The sequence below is a fragment of the Vulpes lagopus genome, chromosome 4 (genome assembly GCF_018345385.1).
Source record: "Vulpes lagopus strain Blue_001 chromosome 4, ASM1834538v1, whole genome shotgun sequence".
Classification (NCBI taxonomy): domain Eukaryota; kingdom Metazoa; phylum Chordata; class Mammalia; order Carnivora; family Canidae; genus Vulpes; species Vulpes lagopus.
The window spans coordinates 74614047-74636941 of NC_054827.1; the positions used below are offsets into that span (position 1 = coordinate 74614047).

At 40.5% G+C, this 22895-nt stretch overlaps 1 protein-coding gene across 9 annotated transcripts in view; it reads left to right on the plus strand.

Moving 5' to 3' along the window:
• Positions 1 to 22895, plus strand: part of MCTP1 (multiple C2 and transmembrane domain containing 1) — a 349470-nt gene that overhangs the window by 309604 nt on the left and 16971 nt on the right. For all 9 annotated transcript variants that reach the window (XM_041753629.1, XM_041753630.1, XM_041753633.1 and 6 more), the window contains one exon: positions 21328 to 21437. In XM_041753629.1, coding sequence (XP_041609563.1) covers positions 21328 to 21437 — 110 coding nt within the window. The remainder of the gene's footprint in view (positions 1 to 21327; positions 21438 to 22895) is intronic.

Sequence of the window (22895 nt, forward strand, 5' to 3'; positions counted from 1 at the left end):
TTTCTGTGTCTCTCATGAATAAATAAATTTTTTTTTTTTTTTTAAGAAAAACTTGGGCAGCCCTGGTGGCGCAGCAGTTTAGAGCCGCCTGCAGCCCAGGGTGTGATCCTGGAGACCTGGGATCGGGTCCCACGTCGGGCTCCCTGCATGGAGCCTGCTTTTTCCTCTGCCTGTGTCTCTGCCTCTCTCTCTCTTTCTCTGTCTCTCATGAATAAATAAATAAAATCTTTAAAAAAAAACTATAAAAACCTGATCAAATAGGTTATATAGTACATCGATATGTTGGACTATTGTGCAGCTGTAAGAATGAGGAAGGTTTTTTAGCACTGATATGAAACAATTATGTGTATATATATATGTATATATACATATGTATATATGTATGTAAGTATATATGCATATATACTTATATATATTTATATATATTATTTATATACTTATATATATTTATATATATATTTGTATATATTTATGTATATACATATATATATTTCCCTTAAGTAGAAAGAAAGGGCATGGCAGTGTTATAAGATGGCACTGTTTGTGTCTTAAGAAAAAAGGGAAGCAGAGGTGCCTGGCTGGCTCAGTCAGTAGAGTGGATGACTCTTGATCTCAAAGTTAAAAGTTCAAGCCCCATATTGGGTGTAGATTACTTAGAAATAGAATCTTTAAAAAAAGAGGAAGAAATAATGCATACACCTATTCATGACTATATTTTCTTGACTATGGATATAATCTCTAGAGGAATATACAAGAAATTAGTGACATTGGTAAATGTCCAGGGAAGGGAGCAAACTAGCTGGGAGCCAGGGGGTAAAAGAGGGCTTTCCATATGTTTGAACATGTATTTTCTATCTTTAAAGAACCTTATATTTTGGGACACCTGGGTGGCTCAGCGGTTAAGTGTCTGCCTTTGGCTCAGGGCATGATCCTGGGGTCTGGGATGAAGTCCTACATCTGGTTCCTTGAGGGGAGCCTGCTTCTCCCTCTGCCTGTGTCTCTTTCTCTCTGTGTGTGTCTCTGATGAATAAATAAATAAAATCTTCTTTAAAAAAGAACCTTATAAAAAAATTTAAAAATAAAAAAGAACCTTATATTTTAATTCTAAAACCTTTAAAATAACATGTCTATCTTTATTTTTTTATTTTTTATTTATTTATGATAGTCACAGAGAGAGAGAGAGAGAGAGAGAGAGAGAGAGAGAGAGAGGCAGAGACTTAGGCAGAGGGAGAAGCAGGCTCCATGCACCGGGAGCCCGACGTGGGATTCCATCCCCGGGTCTCCAGGATCGCGCCCTGGGCCAAAGGCAGGCGCTAAACCACTGCGCCACCCAGGGATCCCACATGTCTATCTTTAAATACTGCATTTCAAGTTCTAGGACTTTAGCATGAGGATACTGTAAAAGAGGTACCAAAGATTTATGTCCAAAGATGTTCTTTGCATCATTATTTATAATGGTAAAATATTGAGAGGGGATTAAATAAAATAGTTATTAGCATTTGGAAATTTAAAACAAGAAATAGGACAGCCCTGGTGGTGCAGCATTTTACCACTGCCTTCACCCCAGGGTGTGATCCTGGAGACATGGGATCCAGTCCCACGTCGGGCTCCCTGCATGGAGCCTGCTTCCCCCTCTGCCTGTGTCTCTGCCTCTCTCTCTCTCTGTGTGTCTCTATGAATAAATAAATGAAATCTTTAAACATAAAATAAAAAATAAAACAAATAAATGCATAAGTGTGCACACTATACACCTCCTATGTAAAATGCAACAAACTGTATGCTCATTATCATGGATTAAGAGCAATCTGTCTTGTTCATCAGATCCACAACATCTGACACAATGCTTGACACATAATCATGTGATGAATAATTATAGAAAAAGTAATAGAAAAAAATGGCAGGATATATTCTTTAAAAACATTTTTTTAATAAAAAATAATAAAAAATAAAAAGTAATTATTGATTGATTGATTGATTGATTGATTGACCTGGGCTGAAGGTGGCGCTAAAACCGCTGAGCCACCCAGGATGCTCCTGGCAGGATATATTCTTAGATGTTAACAATGTTTACAGGAGATTTTCATTTTCTTCTATGATTTTTCTTTTCCAAATTTTCTGCTACGAACACGTACCATTTTTATGATTGGAAAGAAGTACAATGAGTGTCATAAGACTGCATGCCACAAAGAAATTCATATTTTTGGTGTCATGTCTATCAATGGAGGAACGAACAGCTATTTAAATGAGTACTAGTGAGTGTTTGCATTTGCTCAGCAGTGCTTACAGAAATTCTGGAAAGGATGGTAGTGGTGTGTAAGTGGCAGCTGGTACATTTAGTGAGTATTGGAGGTACATGAGGGGATAATTTGAATGCTAATTACAATATCACTCTGCATTTAGGAGGGATCACGGAACTGGGGCTGGAGTTATTTGACTGAACAGAGTTATATACGCATTAAGATCTCTTCTGAAAAAAAAAAAAAAAGATCTCTTCTTAACGTTAGACCTGATTTTTGTTTTTTCCCTGTTTTTTTGACTACAGGCAAATCGAGGTTCTGGTTCCCACTCAGCCACTTACACATTCTGTGATCTTTCTATGATTATCTATCTCCATCTGCAAGCTGAGGCTAAGAACATGGTCTTTGCAGGGTTGCTCATGAAGTGCGTTCCTAATGCAATTGAGGAGGTTAGCTCAGTTAGGCTCTCTGGCTGCCTCCCTCCCCTTTTTGCTTCTCCCACATTGTCAGTGTGTGTGTGCCTGAGTGGAGAACAAAAAGTTGGCTTAGAGGGCAGCCCGGGTGGGTCAGTGGTTTAGCGCCTGCCTTAGGCCTGGTGTGTAATCCTGGGGACCCGGGATCCAGTCCCGCGTTGGGCTCCCTGCATGGAGCCTGCTTCTCCCTCTGCCTGTGTCTCTGCATCTCTCTCTGTGTGTCTCTCATGAATAAATAAATAAAATCTTTAAAAAATTTTTTAAAAAGTTGGCTTAGAAATGAGGAAGGTACTAAATTTTTAAGCAAACATTTTACATAATCCTACCATTGCTCCTTTAAGATAAGAATCATCCAGGATCCCTGGGTGGCGCAGTGGTTTGGTGCCTGCCTTTGGCCCAGGGTGTGATCCTAGAGACCCAGGATTGAATCCCACATCGGGCTCCCGGTGCATGGAGCCTGCTTCTCCCTCTACCTATGTCTCTGCCTCTCTCTCTCTCTCTCTCTCTCTCTCTCTGACTATCATAAATAAATAAAAATTTTTTAAAAAAAGATAAGAATCATCCCATTTCTCTCATGAGGGAGTATTGCCAGGGAAGCTGTGACCATCCTAAGATCCTAATGATTAGCACCTATGATATGCTGATACACAATATACACAGAGTTTTTCTATGACCTCTAGAATTTGTTCTAAGGAAAGAAGATGGAAATCCTCTATTGATCGTATTGCTGTGCCTGAGGACACCGGAGAACTTATTACATTAGTATGGGTTTTGGATGTTTGCCTAAAGCCACAAACCTTTTGATGTCCACCTTCTAGCCCTGAGAAATTCCTCATCACCCATATGATTCCTGCAAATAAGATAAAGCAGGATTTTTAATGGAAAATTCTCTGCTCCTTCTTGCTCTCCGACTTCAGTTGCCTTAGAAAATTTTTTTTGAAATACTAATTTCACAAAACAGTTTTTCATTGTGTGTTTCACACAAATAATTTTAACACCCTCTAACAGTGCACTTGCTTAAATAACAAAGTAGATGGGAATGATTAAAATTTCATAGATGGACTAGAAAAAAATTATAAGTAATTATGCAAAAGTCAACTTTAAATGTCAATGTTTTAGGTATAAAACGTTAATGTATAAAAACCATTATGTAAACTATACCTGGATGATCTAATTTTTAACGTTGATTCACTTTCTTAATCCAGCTAATGGTGTACCAAGGAGAAATATACAAACTTGCAGATGGATGAACATTTTATACTGGGAGGAAAAAAAATCATAGCCATTGGCAATGTAAAACAATATTCTGTCAACAAATCCTTGCTGTAATGTGATAATGGTACCTTTTACTATTTCTTAAAACCTTGTTTCTCGAATGTGGTCCCTGAGTACTCACTCCTCCCGGGCCCTGGGGCAGCTCGGGATGGTTGCCACTAGGGGGCTCTTCCAAGAAAGGACTTTCCATTGCTGCCGGGCATCACTAACCTTATATTTTTAACTGGTATTGTTGGTTATCTCTGCTAAGTTAAAAGAAATAAATGCCCATTTACTTTTAAAAAGGTGTTTTAAAGATTCTCCCAAATAGAAAAACAAGAATGCAGAAATTAGGAGGAAAACTTCAGCGTTTGGACCAACCAGGTGAATAATAATTCTTTTAAAAATCAATTAATTACTCATGTTTACTGTCTCCTCCCCCCCCCCCCCCCCCCCCCCCCAGCTCTCTCTCTTGCTGGAGAATGCTCCTTCTATTTGTATTTCTGCATAGCAGCAGTTTGGCTCCGATGAAATTTCTAATTCATAATACTGGTAGATGTGCCAAAAAGTCACACAAACCAGAAGGTTAAAAATAATTTCTATCAACTCTGCATAGTGTGTTGGAGGAAGAGCAGATTGTTGTAACTCTCGTGCTTACAATTAGAACACATTCATAAACAGAGGCATTTAAATGTTTGTGTATATCTGTTATCCTAAAAACATGAAAAATCAGGTAGGAACACTCAACATATATCATCTATCTTCTACCACTCAGTGAGAGGAACAAAAATAGAAGTAATAATATTAAAATGATAAATAAGGGGACGCCTGGGTGGCTCAGGGGTCGAGCGCCTACCTTCGGCCCAGGTCATGATCCCAGGGTCCTGGGATCGAGTCCCACTTCAGGCTCCTTGCATGGAGCCTGCTTCTCCCTCTGCCTGTGTCTCCGCCTCTTTCTCTGTGTCTTTCATGAATAAGTAATAAAATTTTAAAAAAAATAAATAAGGGACGCCTGGGTGGCTCAGCGCTTGGGCGCCTGCCTTCAGCCCAGGGCCTGATCCTGGAGACAAGGGATCGAGTCCCGCATCGGGCTCCCTGCATGGAGCCTGCTTCTCCCTCTGTCTGTGTCTCTGCCTCTCTCTCTGTGTGTCTCTCATGAACAAATAAATAAAATCTTAATAAATAAACAAACAAAGTGATAAATAAGTCACATTTTGAGATTTTGAGAACTCACCATATACCAAGCAGCGGGCAAAATGCTTTGCAAATTCAGGATTAATTTTCTGTATTAGAGTCAGAATAATTTTAAATCCATCTAAGTATGTAGACATTTATTAAGCTCTCCAAGAAAACATACCAAAAATAATGTTCTTTGTCCTCCTGGAATGTGTACTCGGTGAACAGGCCTGGAGTCAGATCACTCCCTGGTGCCGGGTCCCTATTTCCCGACCTTCCTGTTGGAGGTCTTCTTACAGGTGGGACACAGGTCCCTGACGTTATGTTGGCCAAGTTCTCCTACACTTAGCTGTGTAGGTTTGGCTGGAATCGCTACCTGTATCCGTAGTCCAGGACTCAGCCTTTTTTTTTTTTTTTAAGATTTTATCTATTCATGAGACATAGAGGCAGAGACACAGGCAGAGGGAGAAGCAGGCTCCCTGCAGGGAGCCCAGTGTGGGACTCGATCCCGGGTCCCCAGGATCATGCCCTGGGCCAAAGGCAGACACTCACCCGCCGAGCCACCCAGGCGCCCCAGGACTCAGCATCGCTGACTGTGTTGCACAGATTCCCAGGGGAGGATGAGCATCTATCTCTACTTCTCTTCTGGATCTTTTGGGAATGGGGGGGTTCGCTGGGAAGAACAGGTGTCACTACATGACAGGAGCAGTGCTTAAGGGCAGCTGGCAGGAGCACGATTGTGACAGGCCCAGGGAGCTCCTCCTCCCACAGGGTATGGCTTGGAAACTTGCCTCTGGGTCACCACCAAGTGCAGGCCCTTCTCGGCTACCAGCTCTTTCCAGCTTCCAGCCAAAGGAATTCCTCCTTGCTTGATGCTGGAAACTCTGGCCCAGACGAGACTGGGATGAAAGGTTCACTCAGAATTTTGACTTGAGGGATGTTTGGTTAAAGGGCCAGGATGAGGAGGGACACCTGGGTGGCTCAGTGGCTGAATACCTGCCTTCAGCTCAGGGCGTGATCCTCGGAGTCCCAGGATCGAGTCCCACATGGGGCTGCTTGTGGGGAGCCTGCTTCTCCCTCTGCCTATGTCTCTGCCTCTCTCTCTGTGTGTCTCATGAATAAATAAATTTTTAAAATCTTTAAAAAAAAAAAAAAAAGCCAGGACAGGGATAGCAAGCACACTTTCCGAAAACTCCAGCATCTTGTGGTGGGATGATAGTAATTGTTTTTGTTGTTTTTGTTGTTGTTGGTTTGTTTTTCTTTACTATGAACAATTGGATGCAAATAGATCCTAGAGGTCAACAAAGAGCCCTCAGGTAACAGCAAACACTTCTCCCCGACAGACCGACAGACCATATAACAGACAGTATAAGAAACTAATTTCCAGGGCAGCCCCAGTAGCTCAGTTTAGTGCTTCCTTCAGCCCAGGGCCTGATCCTAAAGACCTGGGATCGAGTCCTGCGTCGGGCTCCCTGCATGGAGCCTGCTTCTCCCTCTGCCTGGGTCTCTACCTCTCTCTCTCCCTCTCTATGAATAAATAAATTTTTAAAATCTTAAAAAAAAATCTTGTTCCCTGCACCATTCCTGCATAATGAAACAAACCTCAATTACCTGTGACCTGGCTATGCTCTATTTTGTTTCTAGATTGCTTATCCAGTTACTTAGCCAAGAACCATCTTTGGTCTCCCTTAGAAATCAAAGGAGCCCGGAATAAGAAGCAGGAACGGGTGAGAAAGAAACCACAATATGCTCTTGCTCTCAGGTGCCAGCTTTTGGCTCAGGTGCAGGCTGGGTCCCTGGGTCTGCTGGAGCAGGGCCAGGAGAGGTGGTCTTTGTCCAAAAGAAGGGTGTCTCTCTCTCTCTCTCTCTTTTTCCTGAGGAGCACCTCATGCCTGTTAAACACAATTCTGGCTAAGACATGTTCGCAGTAAGTTATGTGACATCCTTTTAAGCTTTATAAAAAGGGGCTAAATAAAAGACTGGCTAGGCAAGCTGGGAAAATTCTTAATTTTATTAAGGAGAAAGAGAATGAAATGCAAAATCAATAGCAAGTAGGACAGTGCAGAGCTCCTATAAATCACCGTCGCAGGCCTGTGAACAGCCCCAGGAACTTGGACGGCATGTTTCCAGGGCTAAGACAGTTTCACACCTGCTTTGGCTCCATCAGCCCCAGCCCCTGCTCACTCGCAGTGAACAATCGAGAAGACAGGCCGTCAGGCCCTTGCCCACCCTCTGCCTTCCTGCTGCCCCAGCTAAGGCCTCCTTCCTCTGCTCTGCTCTGCTGCCTTCCCTGAGGTCCCTGAGGGGGGGTGGGGAAGGGGGGATGGAGGAGGTGCCCTGCTTTTCCCTCCACTTCCCAGACTCCAGCTCATGCCCCGCCCCCCCCAACACATGGCCCCTGTGGGTCAGTGCCCCTGCCGCCCCATCCCTTTCTCCTCCGCCCTAGATCATTCCAAGAGCAAGTGGACACACTGGATGTGGCCCTTCTCCAGCTTCATCACGCATACGCCTGGGGATCTGGCTAAACTGCAGATCGTTCTGGAGGAGTCAGGCTGCATTTTCCACGGTTGACTCAACAGTCCCCTCTCCTGATCTCCACCGTTCCCATTTTCCGCATCCTTTACAGCTATGCTCTGTGAGGGGGGCTGCAGGCAGCGCATCCAGTGGGCCCTGAAGTTCTCTGCTCGCACGTCCACAGTTTCTGTCCCCACCAGGGCCCTGCAATGCCCTTGTCCGTGAGCAGCACTCCGCAAGCCCACTGGCACGACTTGACCTCACAGCAGAATTTCAGAGAGGCTACCCTCCCTCCTCCTGAAGACACTTTTCTTTTGACGTCTGCGGTGCCTCTTCCTCATTTTTCTTTCACCTCTGTCTTCTCCAGCATCCTTAGCTGGCTCCCCCTCATCCACTCCACTGCTAAGTTTTGTGCTCTGCTCTGGCCTCCTCTCGCCCATGGTCCTACCCCAGGTGATCCCTTCCAATCGCGTGCCTTGGAGGACCTTCTAAGTGCTGGGGGCTTTCACATCTGTATCTCCAGCCCTGACTCATCAATCCGCCCACCGACTGATGTTACCTCCTGGATGTCCAGTAGGCAGCTCATACTTTTTCATGACCTTAATGCAGCTCTTCATCTACTCTTTGCCCACACTTGTTCGTCCTCTGCTCTTCTGTAGCTCAGTGAAACCAGCAATCGTTTACCCAGTCATTCAAGCCAAAAATGAAGGCAGTTCTTTGTGTCTGGGAGGTAAGGACAAGGTCACTTGTCTATGGTGAATTTCCTCAGAAAACATTCTGCCTATGTCTGGTGTGGGCTAAGCTATCATCTCTTGTCGGTTACTACAATAATCTTCTCTTTTCTTCTACAATATCTTTTGCTTCAGTGGTCTTTTAAAAATGTCAGTTAGAGCATGTTATTCCCCTATCACACTTAAAATAAAATTCCCACTCAAAAAATTAAAAAAAAAAATTCCCACTCTTTATTCTGGTAACTGGGTGCTAGCTCCCCTCAGTGGTTCAGTGCCCCACTGGACAGAGGCAGCCTCTGCTCCATAGTCACAAATACTGCCAAGAAGCCCTGTCCATGGCTCCAGCTCCTGCCACCAGCAGTCTGTGTGGTCTAGCATCTGGGCCCCAGTAACATCCCCTCCTCTGGTGGTGGCTTCCTGCATTGTTAATGTCTGTCACTGTTTGATTCTTACTTCTTCCAATACATTCATTTGTGTGAAAGGTCTCTGGTAGTTTCTGTTTTCAGTTCTCAGCCCCTAAGTTCAACCTCAGAGAGCCCCTCCCTGACCATCAGGTCACTCTCTGGCCCACACACCTCTTCTGAGACTCTTCATCGCACTTCTCATTTTCTGCTACTTTTTTGTTTACTTATTTGTGTCGTGCTGCCCCCCAAGACTGGAGTAGTGTCTGATATGTAGGTGGCCTTCTGTGAGCATTTATTGTAAAAATTAATAAAAAGAATGGACTGAGATTTGGCTAAGCTGAGCCTTGCTCAAATGGCGAGGTGATGCGAATGAATGATAATCAGACTTCTAAATACAAAATCCACGAAAAAGAAAGGAATATAAGTAAAAGAGAAAAAATATTAGGCAAAAAAAGGAAAGCGTTACCCTTTGGCAAGAGAGATAATTACAATTACTATACAATTATTAGGGAAAAGAAAACATACATTTTTTTTTAATGCCTACTAATTTGCCAGTTGCGACATTTTGTTCCGACATCACCGTATTGGGGAGAGACAGTATCTCCATTTCACTGTTGGGAAAACTAAGTGTCTGAGAGGTTAATTTATACAAAATCATAAGGCTGTAAAAGGTACAATAGGATCAAGCCTCCAATCTGTCTGATTAGGCCCAGCCCAGGAAAGTACATCATAGCTTCAATCCCTGCCCAGAGCTTCAGCCATGCCCATAAATGCACAAGATGTAAATGCAGATATGTAAACTATTTCTGAAGCGCTTATTTTATTCAATTAAACCCATGGCCGTCCCCGGTGAAAGAATTTGGAAGATTTTTTTCAAATTGATTTCCAAGTTTTTCTTGCCTTTCCTACTCCCTTCCCCTCCTCCCTAAATGAATCGAAAGGCACACAATGATCTACACAAGTAAGTAAATAAAAATATTGCTATCAGCCCAATAAAGTGGACGTTTGGTATTTTCTTCCAAGTTGACCTCAGAATAAGCCTGTTTTATTGATTTAGTCTGTAGGAAGGAAGGGGCTTAGGGGGTAGGCCCACCCCATATATCAGCAGCATCCCATAGAGCATGAAGTTGTTATTCAGGTATGTGCTACATATGGCATCAATAGAGAAAGATGGCCCAGTTCCCTTCAAATCCACCAGGCCTTTATTTGTACCAGCACCTCTGTTTCATCGAATTTCATTGAAGAGTCCCGTTATCTTCCTAGTTGGGACGAGTGAATTGCTTCTCAGTCTTGTCCTTGATGTCCTATATTATCCCAAGGTCTGAAAATGGTGGGCGATGTTATACTATGCACTTTATAGGGAAACTGAGGGAGATAAGCCCCAAGTGGTAGAGAAAATTGTTTTTTCCTAATTTGAATTTCCCTTGTTTGGTTGAACCAAGTATTTGAACAGGACTCTGACAATTACTTTTTCCCTGAGCCGTTCTTAAGACTTCTCCTTATCCCCAAACATCGTGCTCTCAGAACACTGATAACTTACAGCAAACAAACAAATCATGGAAATTAAATAGCAATAAAACTGTTGTCAGATTCATATAAAAAATATTATCTAGTATTTAAATGGCTATTATTTACAGAAACTTGGCAATTATACCATACAAATAATGAAATTGATTCCAGTTACAGTCTATCTTTGTTTGGAAAGGAAATACCAGTAGTGTTTGAAAAATGGATTATTAAAGACCTTGGTTTGCTGAAGGTGGCTCATATGTTCTATTTGCTAACACAGCATCTTGTTGGGGGAAAAAAAATAATAAGTGCAGCTTTTCCCTACCCCAGATTATTTTCACTACAGATCTTTAGAGCAGGAAATAAAAAACAGCTAATGGTTCATGGGGCATGTGGAATTAGTTTAAGCAAAGCCGAGCCCTGGTCCTGCTGACCGCCTCCTCTTTCCTGTGCTGTTTTGTCTATGCTGGCCTTCGAGTATGTCAACAAATCTCTTTTAAGCTCAGATGGGAAAGAAAGGATGGCGATTCTCTCTCTTTCTGTAAGGGTGTAATTTACAACAGATGTGCTTTTTTAGAAAGGTACAAGTTTGTCTTGTAAAATATTTGTAAAGAAAAATAGCCTCCGGATTTCACAAAGTAATCCTTACTTGGTTTTGGAGATGTCACAAAGAGCATTGTTTTTATAATACTAATATAATTCTTTTCTCACACAATTAGATTATAAGTCAAGATTAGTTTTTGGGAAGAGCCAAGTTTAAATATCTAAAACAGTGTAGTGAAGAAATACCATATGTGACTTGATGGCTGCTTGACAGTGACCTGAAAAGAGCCCAATTTCAGTCAGGAGGCATGGGTTAAAGTCCTAGGAACTCTTTTTAACTAGTTATGAGATCTTGACTTCTCCAAGCCTCAGTTTGCTTATCTGTAAAATGGGGGATTCACTTGCCCCTGCCATCCAAGTGAGAAGATTAATTTAAAATGCGTAGTAGGGATCCCTGGGTGGCGCAGCGGTTTGGCGCCTGCCTTTGGACCAGGGCGCGATCCTCGAGACCCGGGATCGAATCCCACATCGGGCTCCCGGTGCATGGAGCCCGCTTCTCCCTCTGCCTGTGTCTCTGCCTCTCTCTCTCTCTCTCTGTGACTATCATAAATAAATAAAAATTTAAAAAAATTAAAAAAAAAATAAAATGCGTAGTAAACCATAAAGTCCTACATAAAGGTAAAGGAGTATTTTCATAACGCATCTATTCAAGAGACGTGCCTGGGTGGCTCAGTCCGTTAAGCATCTGCCTTTGGCTTGGGTCATGATCCCAGAGTCCTGGGATCAAGCCCCTTGTTGGGCTCCCTGCTTATCCCTCTTCCTCTGCAGCAGCTGCCCCCTGCTTGTATCTCTTGCTCTCTCGCTCTCAAATAAATAAATAAAAATCTTTAAAAAAAAATACTTTAAGGGGATCCCTGGGTGGCTCAGTGGTTTAGCGCCTGCCTTTGGCCCAGGGCGCGATCCTGGAGTCTCGGGATTGAGTCCCACATCGGGCTCCCGGCATGGAGCCTGCTTTTCCCTCTGCCTGTGACACACTCTGCCTCTCTCTCTCTCACTCTATGTCTATCATAAATAAATAAATAATTCTTTAAAAAAAATACTTTAAGGAAAAATCTATTCCAGAAAAAAAATCTTTGTGATTTCCACACTTTGATGTATATGCCTTTTTGTATATATAATAAAAGGAATTTTTAAATTATTATTAAGAACTGTAGTAGTAGGTAGATGAGCAACGAATCCTTGTGCTATTGAAGATGAAGTAATAAATTCTGACCCTGATTGAGCCATGAGGTTTGTTGAAGAACCAGTCACTGGTTCTAAGGAAAGTCTTACCTGCATAAACATGGACAGATAAGAATCACGCGTGCCCTGCCTGACTGTGACTAGCTTTGGCCTTCAGAGAATACACAGCTTTCAGTGGGTGAGAAATACAGGAAACTGCTTAACTTTCTGCTAATTTTTCAAATCCAGTATCTTTGGGCAGCCTGGGTTGCTCAGCAGTTTAGGGCTGCCTTCAGCCAGGGGTGAGATCCTGGGGGCTCAGGATCGAGTCCCACATCGGGCTCCCTGAATGGAGCCTGCTTCTCCCTCTGCCTGTGTCTCTGCCTCTCTCTGCCTCTCTCTGTCTCTGTCTCTGTCTCTGTCTCTGTCTCTGTCTCTCTCTGTGTCTCTCATGAATAAATAAGAAAAAAAATCCAGTATCTTTGATGAGAACAGATATGGCTTGGAGGTCCCAGAGGAAAGTGAGCACAGATTCAGATAGAGGTTTGAGCTGGGATGTTAGGCAACTGGCTCTAGATTTCCTGACAGAGGGAATGAGAACAGTAGTACCCATCATCCTCTGGTGACTGTCATGAGGACACTGCAGGGTGAGACATTTAAGATAATCTATGGTTATATTAGGTGATTTGTACAAACACAGGAAATATAAATAAGAAGGGAGAAGATTCATCTTTATTAAGATTTTTTTTTAAAGATTTTCTTTATTTATTCATGAGAGACACAGAGAGAGAGAGAGGCAGAGACACAGGCAGAGGGAGAAGCAGGCTCCATGCAGGGAGCCCGATGCGGGACTCGATCCCGGAGCCCCGGGATCATGCCCTGGGCCGAAGGTAGATGCTCAACCACTGAGCCACCCAGGCGTCCCCATCCTTATTAAGATTTAATACAATTTAACATTTGAAAGTCTTACAGTATTTTTTTTTTTTAGTCTTACAGTATTTTGTCAGAATCTTCACACTTTTTTTTTTTAAGATTTCTATTTATTTGAGAGAGAGAGCGAGAGAGCACGCACAAGTGGGGAGGAGGGAAAGGGGGCAGAAGCAGACTCCCCGTTGAACAAGGAATCAGATGTAGGGCTCTCTCCCAGGACCCTGAGATCAGGACCTGAGCTGAAGGCAGATGCTTTAACCAACTGAGCCACCCACATGCCCCTCAAATTGTTAACAAGTTAATGACTAATATGTATTGGGCACTTCCTATGTTCCAGATATTAGTAGTGCTTTAAATGGATTAAATTCATTTAATTCTACAACCATCACGACAGTAGGTTCCATCATTACCCCCATTTTACAGATGAAGGTAAGGAAATTGCTCAGAACCACAGAGCTAAGGAAATACTGGAGGCAGATTTGAACCAGGCTTAGCAGTGGAGCCAGTCAGTCAGAAGTCTGATCTTCTAAATCAGATTAGGGGCACGTAGAACGAAAGAGAGCTCACAGCCTTCTCTAAATTCTCAGCAGCCCTCTCATCTCTGCATTTGAATTCCAACCGTATTTAAGCGCACATTTGAAAATAAACGATTTGAAAAGAGATTTTTTTTAAAACACACACACATATACCCAACTTTTTCAAAACAAGTGAGGGTCAAGACAAACTAGCCTAGCATTTGCTGTTTGGATTTAGAAGCAAGCAGGGTGCTTCTGTTCCCTGTTGCCACTTAAGCTCCAACCATGAACCAGTGAAAGAGCAGCAGTGCCATCCACCAGCCAGGCCTTCGCATCAGCTTTCAAATGGCTCCGAGGGGCAGAAGCTATTTCACAGCCCTTATCCTCTCTGTAAAAATGGCTAGTTCTGAACCAGAGGTGATTTTAGGACACATTTTATTTGACCATCTTTTCTGGGGGTTTTTTGTTTGATGTTTTTGTTTCTCATGAGGTCTAAGGACAGGGCTTGGTCCGCTGTAATCCTGAGCATGTGGTCACAGTTTCAAGACCTTTCCACAATCTGTTGGTTTTGACTTTACAGAAAACCCTGTGAGGCCTACAAATTTTTATCTCGAAACTTGTGTTGTACTGTCCCGGGTGAAAGTATCCTTTGTCACCTGTTTTCCCCGTTGAACAGCAACCTCGCTGCCTCTGATGTGGCTTCTATCGAGGTTAGCCTGGAGCCAGGCCTTCTGGCCCTTTCGCTTGGGAAGCCATCTGAAAGCAGAACTTCCCACGGGACCAAAGCCTGAGATGGGATAATCTATAAAGCCACTCTCTGGAAAGTGCACTTCCTGCCTGCTGGCAAGGAGATTAAGCCAAAGGTTTTGATACTGATATATAGTCCTAATCTTTTAAGAGCTTTCAAGCACTAGCAGGACAGTTATAAGGAATTTTCTTAAATCATTAGGAAGAGGGAGATTTGCAGGGCCCTTAGGGCCTACTGATGTGGGGTTGGCTCCGGGCAGCTGCCCCTCCTGACCACAGGTACCCTAGTGCACCTGCCCACACCTGCCCTGGGGCTTTCTGTAAGGTTTATTTACATTTGCATTGAATGGAATTGAAACATTTCTGCACAGGCGTCTACAAATGATTATTTTTGAATAATTGGGAGTTAAGACGGCCAACAGTTGTGTATGTGCTTGGGTTTTGTGTCATTTGTGTTTGCGATCAGAGACCTTTCCCTTCCTTTCTTCATATCCCCCCAATCCCCCCACCCCCACCCCCAGGAGCTATTGTTCCCCTTGCTCCAGCTGCCTTCTGGTTTCAGAGTATCTCTGAGTCGCTCCTCTTCGTTCTCTTGCCCTCAATCTCCTCCTGTCTCTCTCTCCTTTTTCTTCCATTATTTTTCCCCCCTATCTTGTCTCTTTCTTCCCTCTTTTTCCTTTCCTTCCTGGCTTTCATCAGAATTCCTAGGAGTGCCAGTAGCCATTTTTAAAATGCCTGTTGTTGACATTGCCTAGCCTGGAGGCCATTTCTCTCCAAATGTCTGTTACTTTGCAGTCACTTTTACAGTTTCATGCAAAATGCATAACATTAAGCTACCATGGCAAGGCACAACTAAATGCGATTAAAAATTGCACTGTAGAAAACGAATCCTGAAAAGCACAGGACTACCTTGCAAGAGAGGAAGCAAAAAAAATCAAGACCAGGTAAATGCTCATTCTGCAGAAAAACATGTGCCGAGTCAGCAGAAGGAGGGGGTGGGGGAGAAAGATCGTCTCAGTATAACATTATAAAGAATCTCCGATCGTTTTCAAAAATGAAATTTGACAAGTTAACACTAAGTCGTCTGGGGCCAAACTAAAGATGCATAAAAGGGCTGCATATTGGGGAGAATTCTAATATTTCAAAGTTTTGTTTTTAATAGAAGCAAAAATAGATAAAAATAACGTGAATCCTCTTAAATAAGAAACTGTGCCCATAATTTTATTATTACCATTATCACCACTAATAATTATAGACAGTTTCTTTGTACCAGGCATTGTACTAAGAGCTCTATGGGTCTTATTTAATTTAGACCTCTTTATAACTCTGAAACGTAAATGTTTTAGAGAACTGTTTTACTTTTTAAGAGAAAAATACTCTGTCTTAACTGGCATACATCTGTCCCCTTAACCTTAAGAATTATCTCAGAATCCTTTATTTGTTATTTTTATTTATTTAATTTATTTATTTATTTATTTTTCTCTCTCAGAATCCTTTAATGTCTCAATGGAGGGTTCTTATTATTAAGGGTAATATGAGAAGAACCAAGGCCTTAAGTAACCTGGGTAAAATCTGATAGAACAAGAACCGAGTAAGACCCGGAGATACGATTCAGTGGTCAAGGGTCTCTGTGATTGCCAAGGTGCTATGAGAATTTCAGTATTCTAGATTTGGGGCTGAAATGTAGTTTTTCTCTGTCTGAAAAAAATAAAGGAATACTGACACAGGAAAATATTTTGCCACTTTGTGTGCCTTTATTCAATCTCTAGCTCATATTGAATATATTTTCCCTAGGTTAGAAGTATAGCTCTGAGAGGAGTTCATTTTGCAGGGCATTTTAGTGAATGAACCAAGCAAGTTGTGCACCAAAGCCATCTTTAGCATAAAAAATAAATCACAGGCAACCTAGACATATTCCAAACACAATTGTACACTGTGCTATGTGAGACTATATTTGCTCACAGAAGAGCTATAGTCAATAGTAAACTGTAACAATTATGTCTCATAGCAAGTATCAATCTTAGTGCTTACACTTTGCCAGAGGTTACATATCAAGACCTTAAAGGAAAAGCAAAATTGTAATCAAGATTAGCTCTTTGGGGTGGAAAACCTGAATGCTTCCTCTAGGAAATAATAGGTAAGGTGATCATATGCCCTGGTTTGCTTGGTCACTTCCATTTTATGCTTCTCCTGGCATAAGAGTCAACAGCTGCTTCCTTGCAATTCTTTTCTTTCTTCCATTCTTTTCTTTCTTTCTTTCTTTCTTTCTTTCTTTCTTTCTTTCTTTCTTTCTTTCTTTCTTTCTTCTTTCTTTCTTTTTGCTTCCTTGCACTCTTAAGACATTCTCTCACCGTAGAAAGTAACTGAAATAATATTAATTTTAGAACAAATATTTGGAAGGAACATATATTACGTATTTGTTGTGATCAAAACAATATAGGTATCCAACAGATCCGTTTTCTATCATGTGAATGGGGCCGACAGTGACTACTTTGGCAGGGCCCCTAATACCATTCACAGACCAGGGCGGGATGCAGCTGGATGCATGAGGAACCCAGCCACACAATACGCACCCCCTGACACCTATCACTTTGGGTTTTTGTTCCCATTCAGAACAGGTCCAATGAATAGGGCACTTGTCATTTTGGTTTGACAGTCAATGGACAGGATGCTCTAAATATGTAAGGTACTCCTATTGATTCTTTAGATCTTTAGATTTTCCTAAATATATCAAAGCTAGGAAGTAGATACTTCTTTGGAAAAATCTAGTTAATTTTCTGTTGTGATATGTGATCGTAAAATAGGTGAATAGGAAAGAATCACTGTATTTCAAGTTTGCAGTTATTGATGTTTTGTGGACTATTTAAAATATAATAAGATTTTTAAAAATTATGTTAGAGCCATTAGAAAAAGTTGTAAGATATAAATCTCACATGTTCTTAGATTTACAGTTATAGCTCTTTTTTATGGGTAAATTTTTTTTTTTTACATCTTCAAAAGAAACCTTAATAATGCATTAAAAAAAAAAAAAAAACCAACCAACCAGTGTCACTACCAAGCCTTTGGATGATTAACTACCCTATGATATTTCTTTCATCCAAGCTGGTTTATAAAGGAAAGCAAAAACGACAATAAAAGAAATGTACCAATTTATTCTCTACTAATAAAGTATTGAACATTAGTGAAAAAAGTGTGAAATATTGGAATGCAACACAGAGCAATTCCATTACCCATTGCAGTTTTGGGTCGTATACTGTATATAAAGAGTAATTACTTCATTGGTTGGGGACCACAGTGGAGGAATATAGGATTTGATGAAAGAGATTTTAAAATAAAAATTTTATCCCCAAGCATTTGCTTTTCAAAACTTTGTCAACATTACAGGCCATCTTATTTTGGGTTTTGGTGTTTGGGGGTGAGGTGCTGGGTAATGGAGTGGGAATACAAAAGAAATAGAAAATTAGGAGTTAGCAAATTTTAAAAACTCCTCAGCTGGTAATCCTACATCAGCACATTGTTTGTTAAGTCTCTACTAAAAATAGTTTTTGTAGATGCCATCAGTGACACATCTTAAGATCCTGTATTTAATATTTGCACACTGTATTATTGACATTACATCTGGTGGTTTCTAACACATCTTTCACTTCCTCCTGTTGAATCAAGTTTTCAAATTTTATTATCTTGCTGATTGTGGTGGCTACAATGTAAGTTTCTGAATGTTTTCAAGTCTTTTATTTTTGTTGATCACACAGGGATTCTGGGTGGGAATGAAAAGCTTCCTGGGTAGGATGATAAGGCAACATGGTATCTTATGGAGAGAATAGGGTCTGGAGTTGGCCTGTCATAGTCCTAATCTAAACTGTCACTTTTCTCGGATCCTCCGTTTCTTCTTCTGTAGAGTGCAAAAAAATAACTATGTTGTAGGATGATTGTGAAGACCAAAAGAGCATGTGAAACACATGTTATAATGCTCAATGTGTATCTGTTTATATTCTGCTACTTCCTGAAAAAAAATTTAGATAGGTATAAAAATACAAAAAATACATTAAGAAAAAAACAGACAAACCACCTAATATGATCAACGAGTGCCAATTCCTTAATTTCTTCTACTCATGTTCCTTCAGTTGATGATATTGGAGAAATTCAGGGAAATAGTCTGGTTACAAAAGTAAAACATGTTAACTGCAAAGAATTATTAATATTATAGGAAGGTATGAAGAAGAAAATAAACTTTCATTACCTTTAATATTTTGACACCTTCACTTCATCTTTTCTCTAGCCTACCCAGTTCAAAAAAACGTTTGGATTATATTCTATCTCACATTTACGTTTTCCCCCTGCCTCCTGTCCCCATCCCAGTTTCTGTTAGATCATAAGTATTTTTGTTGTTATTACTCTCTTTAAATAATATTTTGCAATTTCATAATAGTCTATCATTGTATGTACCATAATTCCACACAACATGTCAGTGATTTTTTTTTTTTGTTATTATGAACAAAACTGCAGAGATGTTCTTTCGGATATTAATTGAATATGTCAGAAATCCCATCCCTTGATTTGTCCTATTTGTTACAGATTTTTTCCCCACTCACCCTTTTAAATTTAAATTTAAATGAGGAAAAAAATAAATTTAAATGAGGATTTTTGACATCATGAGTTTTTTATTTTATATAACTCCTGCTATCCGTTTTTTTTCCTTCGTGACTTCCTTCACTGCTTGTATGTTTAAAAGTTATTTCCTATTCCAAGATCACTAAATAACCTACCTAAATTTTCTTCTATTTTTATAATTCACCTTTAGCTTTTTGGTCTTTAATTAGTCTAGAATGTTTTGGGGCTATCTATGTGAGGTAGATCTGAGGTAGAATTGGGTTATGTCAAGTAGATTTGAGAACCTATTAAGGTAGGATTTAACATAATTTTCTGCAAATAGTTAATACAAGTACCCAGTATCATACTATTTTCATCTCTATGGTGGATTTGTGATGGTGCTTTATCATAAACAATCTCTTTTTCAATGTTCCTCTTTTGTATTTTAATTACTTAAATATCTGGTACAATAAATGCCTTCTCATTATTTCTCTTTTGCAAAAATTTCTTGGCTATGGCACTCAATTTATTCTTCCAAACAAATTTATCAAATTCTCCCCATTTCACTTCACTCCAAACAAATTAGGATTTGCTTGAAAATGCACTAAACCTGTATGTTCACCAGAAGAAAAGAATGCATCCTTTTAATAATCAGCATTCTGGTGCAGAAACACCATATCTCTATTTTCTTAATGTTGATTATGTACATTTCTTACTATGGTTATGCCTAAGTGATTATAGGTTTTATTGCTATTATGAAAATATTTTTTCACGTCATCCTTTCAAACTGATAAGGCATTATTTTCAATGAATTTTGATTGTGTAACCAGCCGTTTTCGACTCCAGCTTGATTTATTCTGTATGTAGAAAAAATATTTGTTAAGAGTACTTTCCTTCATAGACGTAAATGAATTTAACCGGTGCTTGAGAGAGAAAACACTGAAGGCCATGAGATTATTAGAACAGACCAGCTTTGTAATTAGGAAAGAACAGAAGCAGCTACTGGATATCCCTTTTTTTTTTTTCCCCTAAAGCGTACGATTGCATAGGTGAAATTAATGCACTTTGTTTTATTGCTGGGGAGGGAAAAAAGACAAGAAATTGATGCATCCATGTCTATAATGACAAGTGAAGGGTGACTTTTGGAGCTAATGGGGACCCTGAGAGTACGGAACTGTTCTGTATACTTTGAGCTTTATGCTCTCATCTACCTCATTGTCTGACGGTCCAACTTGGCATGAGCAAGATGAATAATGTAGACAAGTATCTCCCATGGGACTTCTATTTAAAATGAAGACTCTGAGTGACTTCTACCTAAAGATTGTGTTTAAAACTGGCCTCCATGTCTTCAGTCCCACTGGTGTTCTTGGAGGCTGCATATACACCTGTCATTCACTCGGCCTCAGTTTCTCAAGTGGCAGGATGCCAGGCCCAGCCATGTTCACAGTGCAAAGTGCTTTAGACTTTTCTGAAGTGGAAGTCAGTATGTAAATGTGCAACATGACGACATTATTATTCTAGCTTTCTGGCTGCTTTCAGCAAGCACTGACTGCCACATGAGGTCTCAAGTGTTCTGGCACAGTGCGGAAGTGTTCAAAAGAAGTTAAAGTAATGAAATTGGATCTACATTTCCATAGATATTCAAGCTGGCATGGAGGAATGGAGTCATGGAATCAGGGTTGGATGGTCTCCACCAAACAGCCTAGGCAAGTGCCTGTGGTGCCAGGCTACTAAGCAGAAATTTCAATCGTGAAAGGCCACCACTATTTCTTCCTCTAGGTCTAAAATTACAAAATGTGCACATTTCCCCCAGGCTCACACCATTCTCTGGGTGCTTTATACTCCATCCCACCCACCCATTCCCTGGAGCACACCAGCTTTGCTTAAAATCCAGGACAAGTTTTAAAATGAAGAACTAACTACCAAGAGAGAAAAATGTTTAGTTAGAACCTGAAAATAGTGTATGCTATTGTGTCAAGTATGTGACTATTACACTTAGGAGGTGGGCGAGGCTTACCTTGGATCTGGTCTTCCTAAGCCACTATTTAGGAAGTGTCTACTTAATGAGTGTCAGTTGACCTTGTTTTCCTACCGGCCCCCTCGCCCCATTTTAATTGCTCACAGGTCTTCCAGATTAGGTCATTCAGAGATTTGCCCTCTTCCTAACACCTTTACATCCTTCCCCATGCCCCAACACTGGCTAAAACGTTTCTGTTCATCAGGGCAAGGTCAACAGAATCTGAGTCTCCTGCTTTGCAACCACCTTTATTTTGACGTAGGTCCACGTTGCTGGGGGCCCTTCCTCCTCCATCTCCCTTTATATTCTGAAATTTTCATGGGTTCTAGTCATCCATTTGTATGTAACTACAGAGGCGAAGTTTATTTAAGTTTAAAAATGTGACAGGGACAATTCAAAGAATTCAAGCACTGAAGAATATCTTTACTCACACAGAATCTCTCTTTTTTTCTTAATTGTATTTTAGGACAGTGAAAAAAAAGGATTTATAAATAAAATCTATGCCATCCAGGAGGTCTGTATCAGTGTCCAGAACATCCTAGATGAAGTGGCTTCCTTTGGCGAAAGGATAAAGAAGTGAGTGAGTGATGCTGACATGTGAGCCCTGGCCTTCTGTGGGACAGAGTGTCCGTTTGTTTTTCAGAGGGTGAAATGCCACATTCTTTTTGGCAGGGGATACTCCTTCTGGGTGATCTGTTGCTCAGTTTCTTCATTATTTACTTTGTTTCTGCCAGTCTTTGGTTTTATGAAAGTTCTGTCAATTTCCTTCCTGAAATTTAGAACATATTGGTTGGAAAGAAGTCCTACTTGTAGCTTTGAAGAAATAACACCGTCCTAAATTTTAGCACATTTTCAAGTGAAAGACTTTGTTCTTAAATGGAATATGAAATCGTGATAGGAAAAAAATAAACCAAGCTAGATGAGAATTTCAGGTAACCAAGACACATCTTCATTTTATTATTGGTTGACTTATACTGTCAAGGAACTCTGAAAATTTTTTTAAGTAGTATTTTATATAGCTCCCTGCAAAAATATTTTCAAATTTATGTATTTAAATAGTTGAGATCATAGTTACAGATGAAATAAACTAATGCACTTTTAAAAATTAAAAAAATCATTCCCTTTCCTAATCTAAAATAGTTTTGTTGAAAGCCAATGTAAAATTAAGACTGTAAGAATGTTCCTAATATAAGAATATAGTCTTAATTTTAGGTTATTTGCATTTTACTTGAATTTTATTTACTAGTGAACTTTTAAAAACAACTCTCTATAAATTCAATAAAGTGGTTTTATAAGGATTGATGATCAGTTAAGATATATGATGGCAAAAAAAAAAAAAAAAAGGTATATGATGGCCCCATACTACTAAAGTGTGAACATTGGCCTGCATAATGATTCCTACAGTCCATTCAAGAAGGGGTGTTGATCCAGTTAAGCCTACATTCCTTGCTTCACGTATCAACTCATTGTTGTTTATTTATATTATTATTCACAAAAGTGTTCTGCAGATTTGAATCCTTGGACATACACATTTGAAAGGAGTAAATTATTAAAACGAAAGGTGTGAGACATTCACCTAGTGCTTTTCATGTTTCAGGGAATAATGCATTTTACTTTGTATACTTTTTTAATACATTTCCACATATGCATTGGTGCTGAGTTTCCACTTTTTTATATCATGTTAGAACAGCCTCCCTCTCACTCCAAGTGTATAGCAGGCTTCAGTGTCTGACTTCGGAAGACTGATTTCTACATCTCTTTTATTCTTCCTTTCCATGTTATTTCCATTTCTAAGAATGTTCCTTTGTTCCACACACCCTGCCCACTAGAGCATAGTGTACGTCCTAAATAGGGCATTTCCCTTTTGAGTATTGTCCTGTCTCTGAGGTACGCTGTGTGTTGATACCTGATGGAAGTATCCCATTTATACCATAAGTGCTGGGTCAGCTCTGAGGTCAGGCAAATTGATGCCTGCCGGGAAGAGGCTTCTTTTTAACTCCGGGTGGTAGGGGGCTTCAGGTGCTTGCCTGGAGA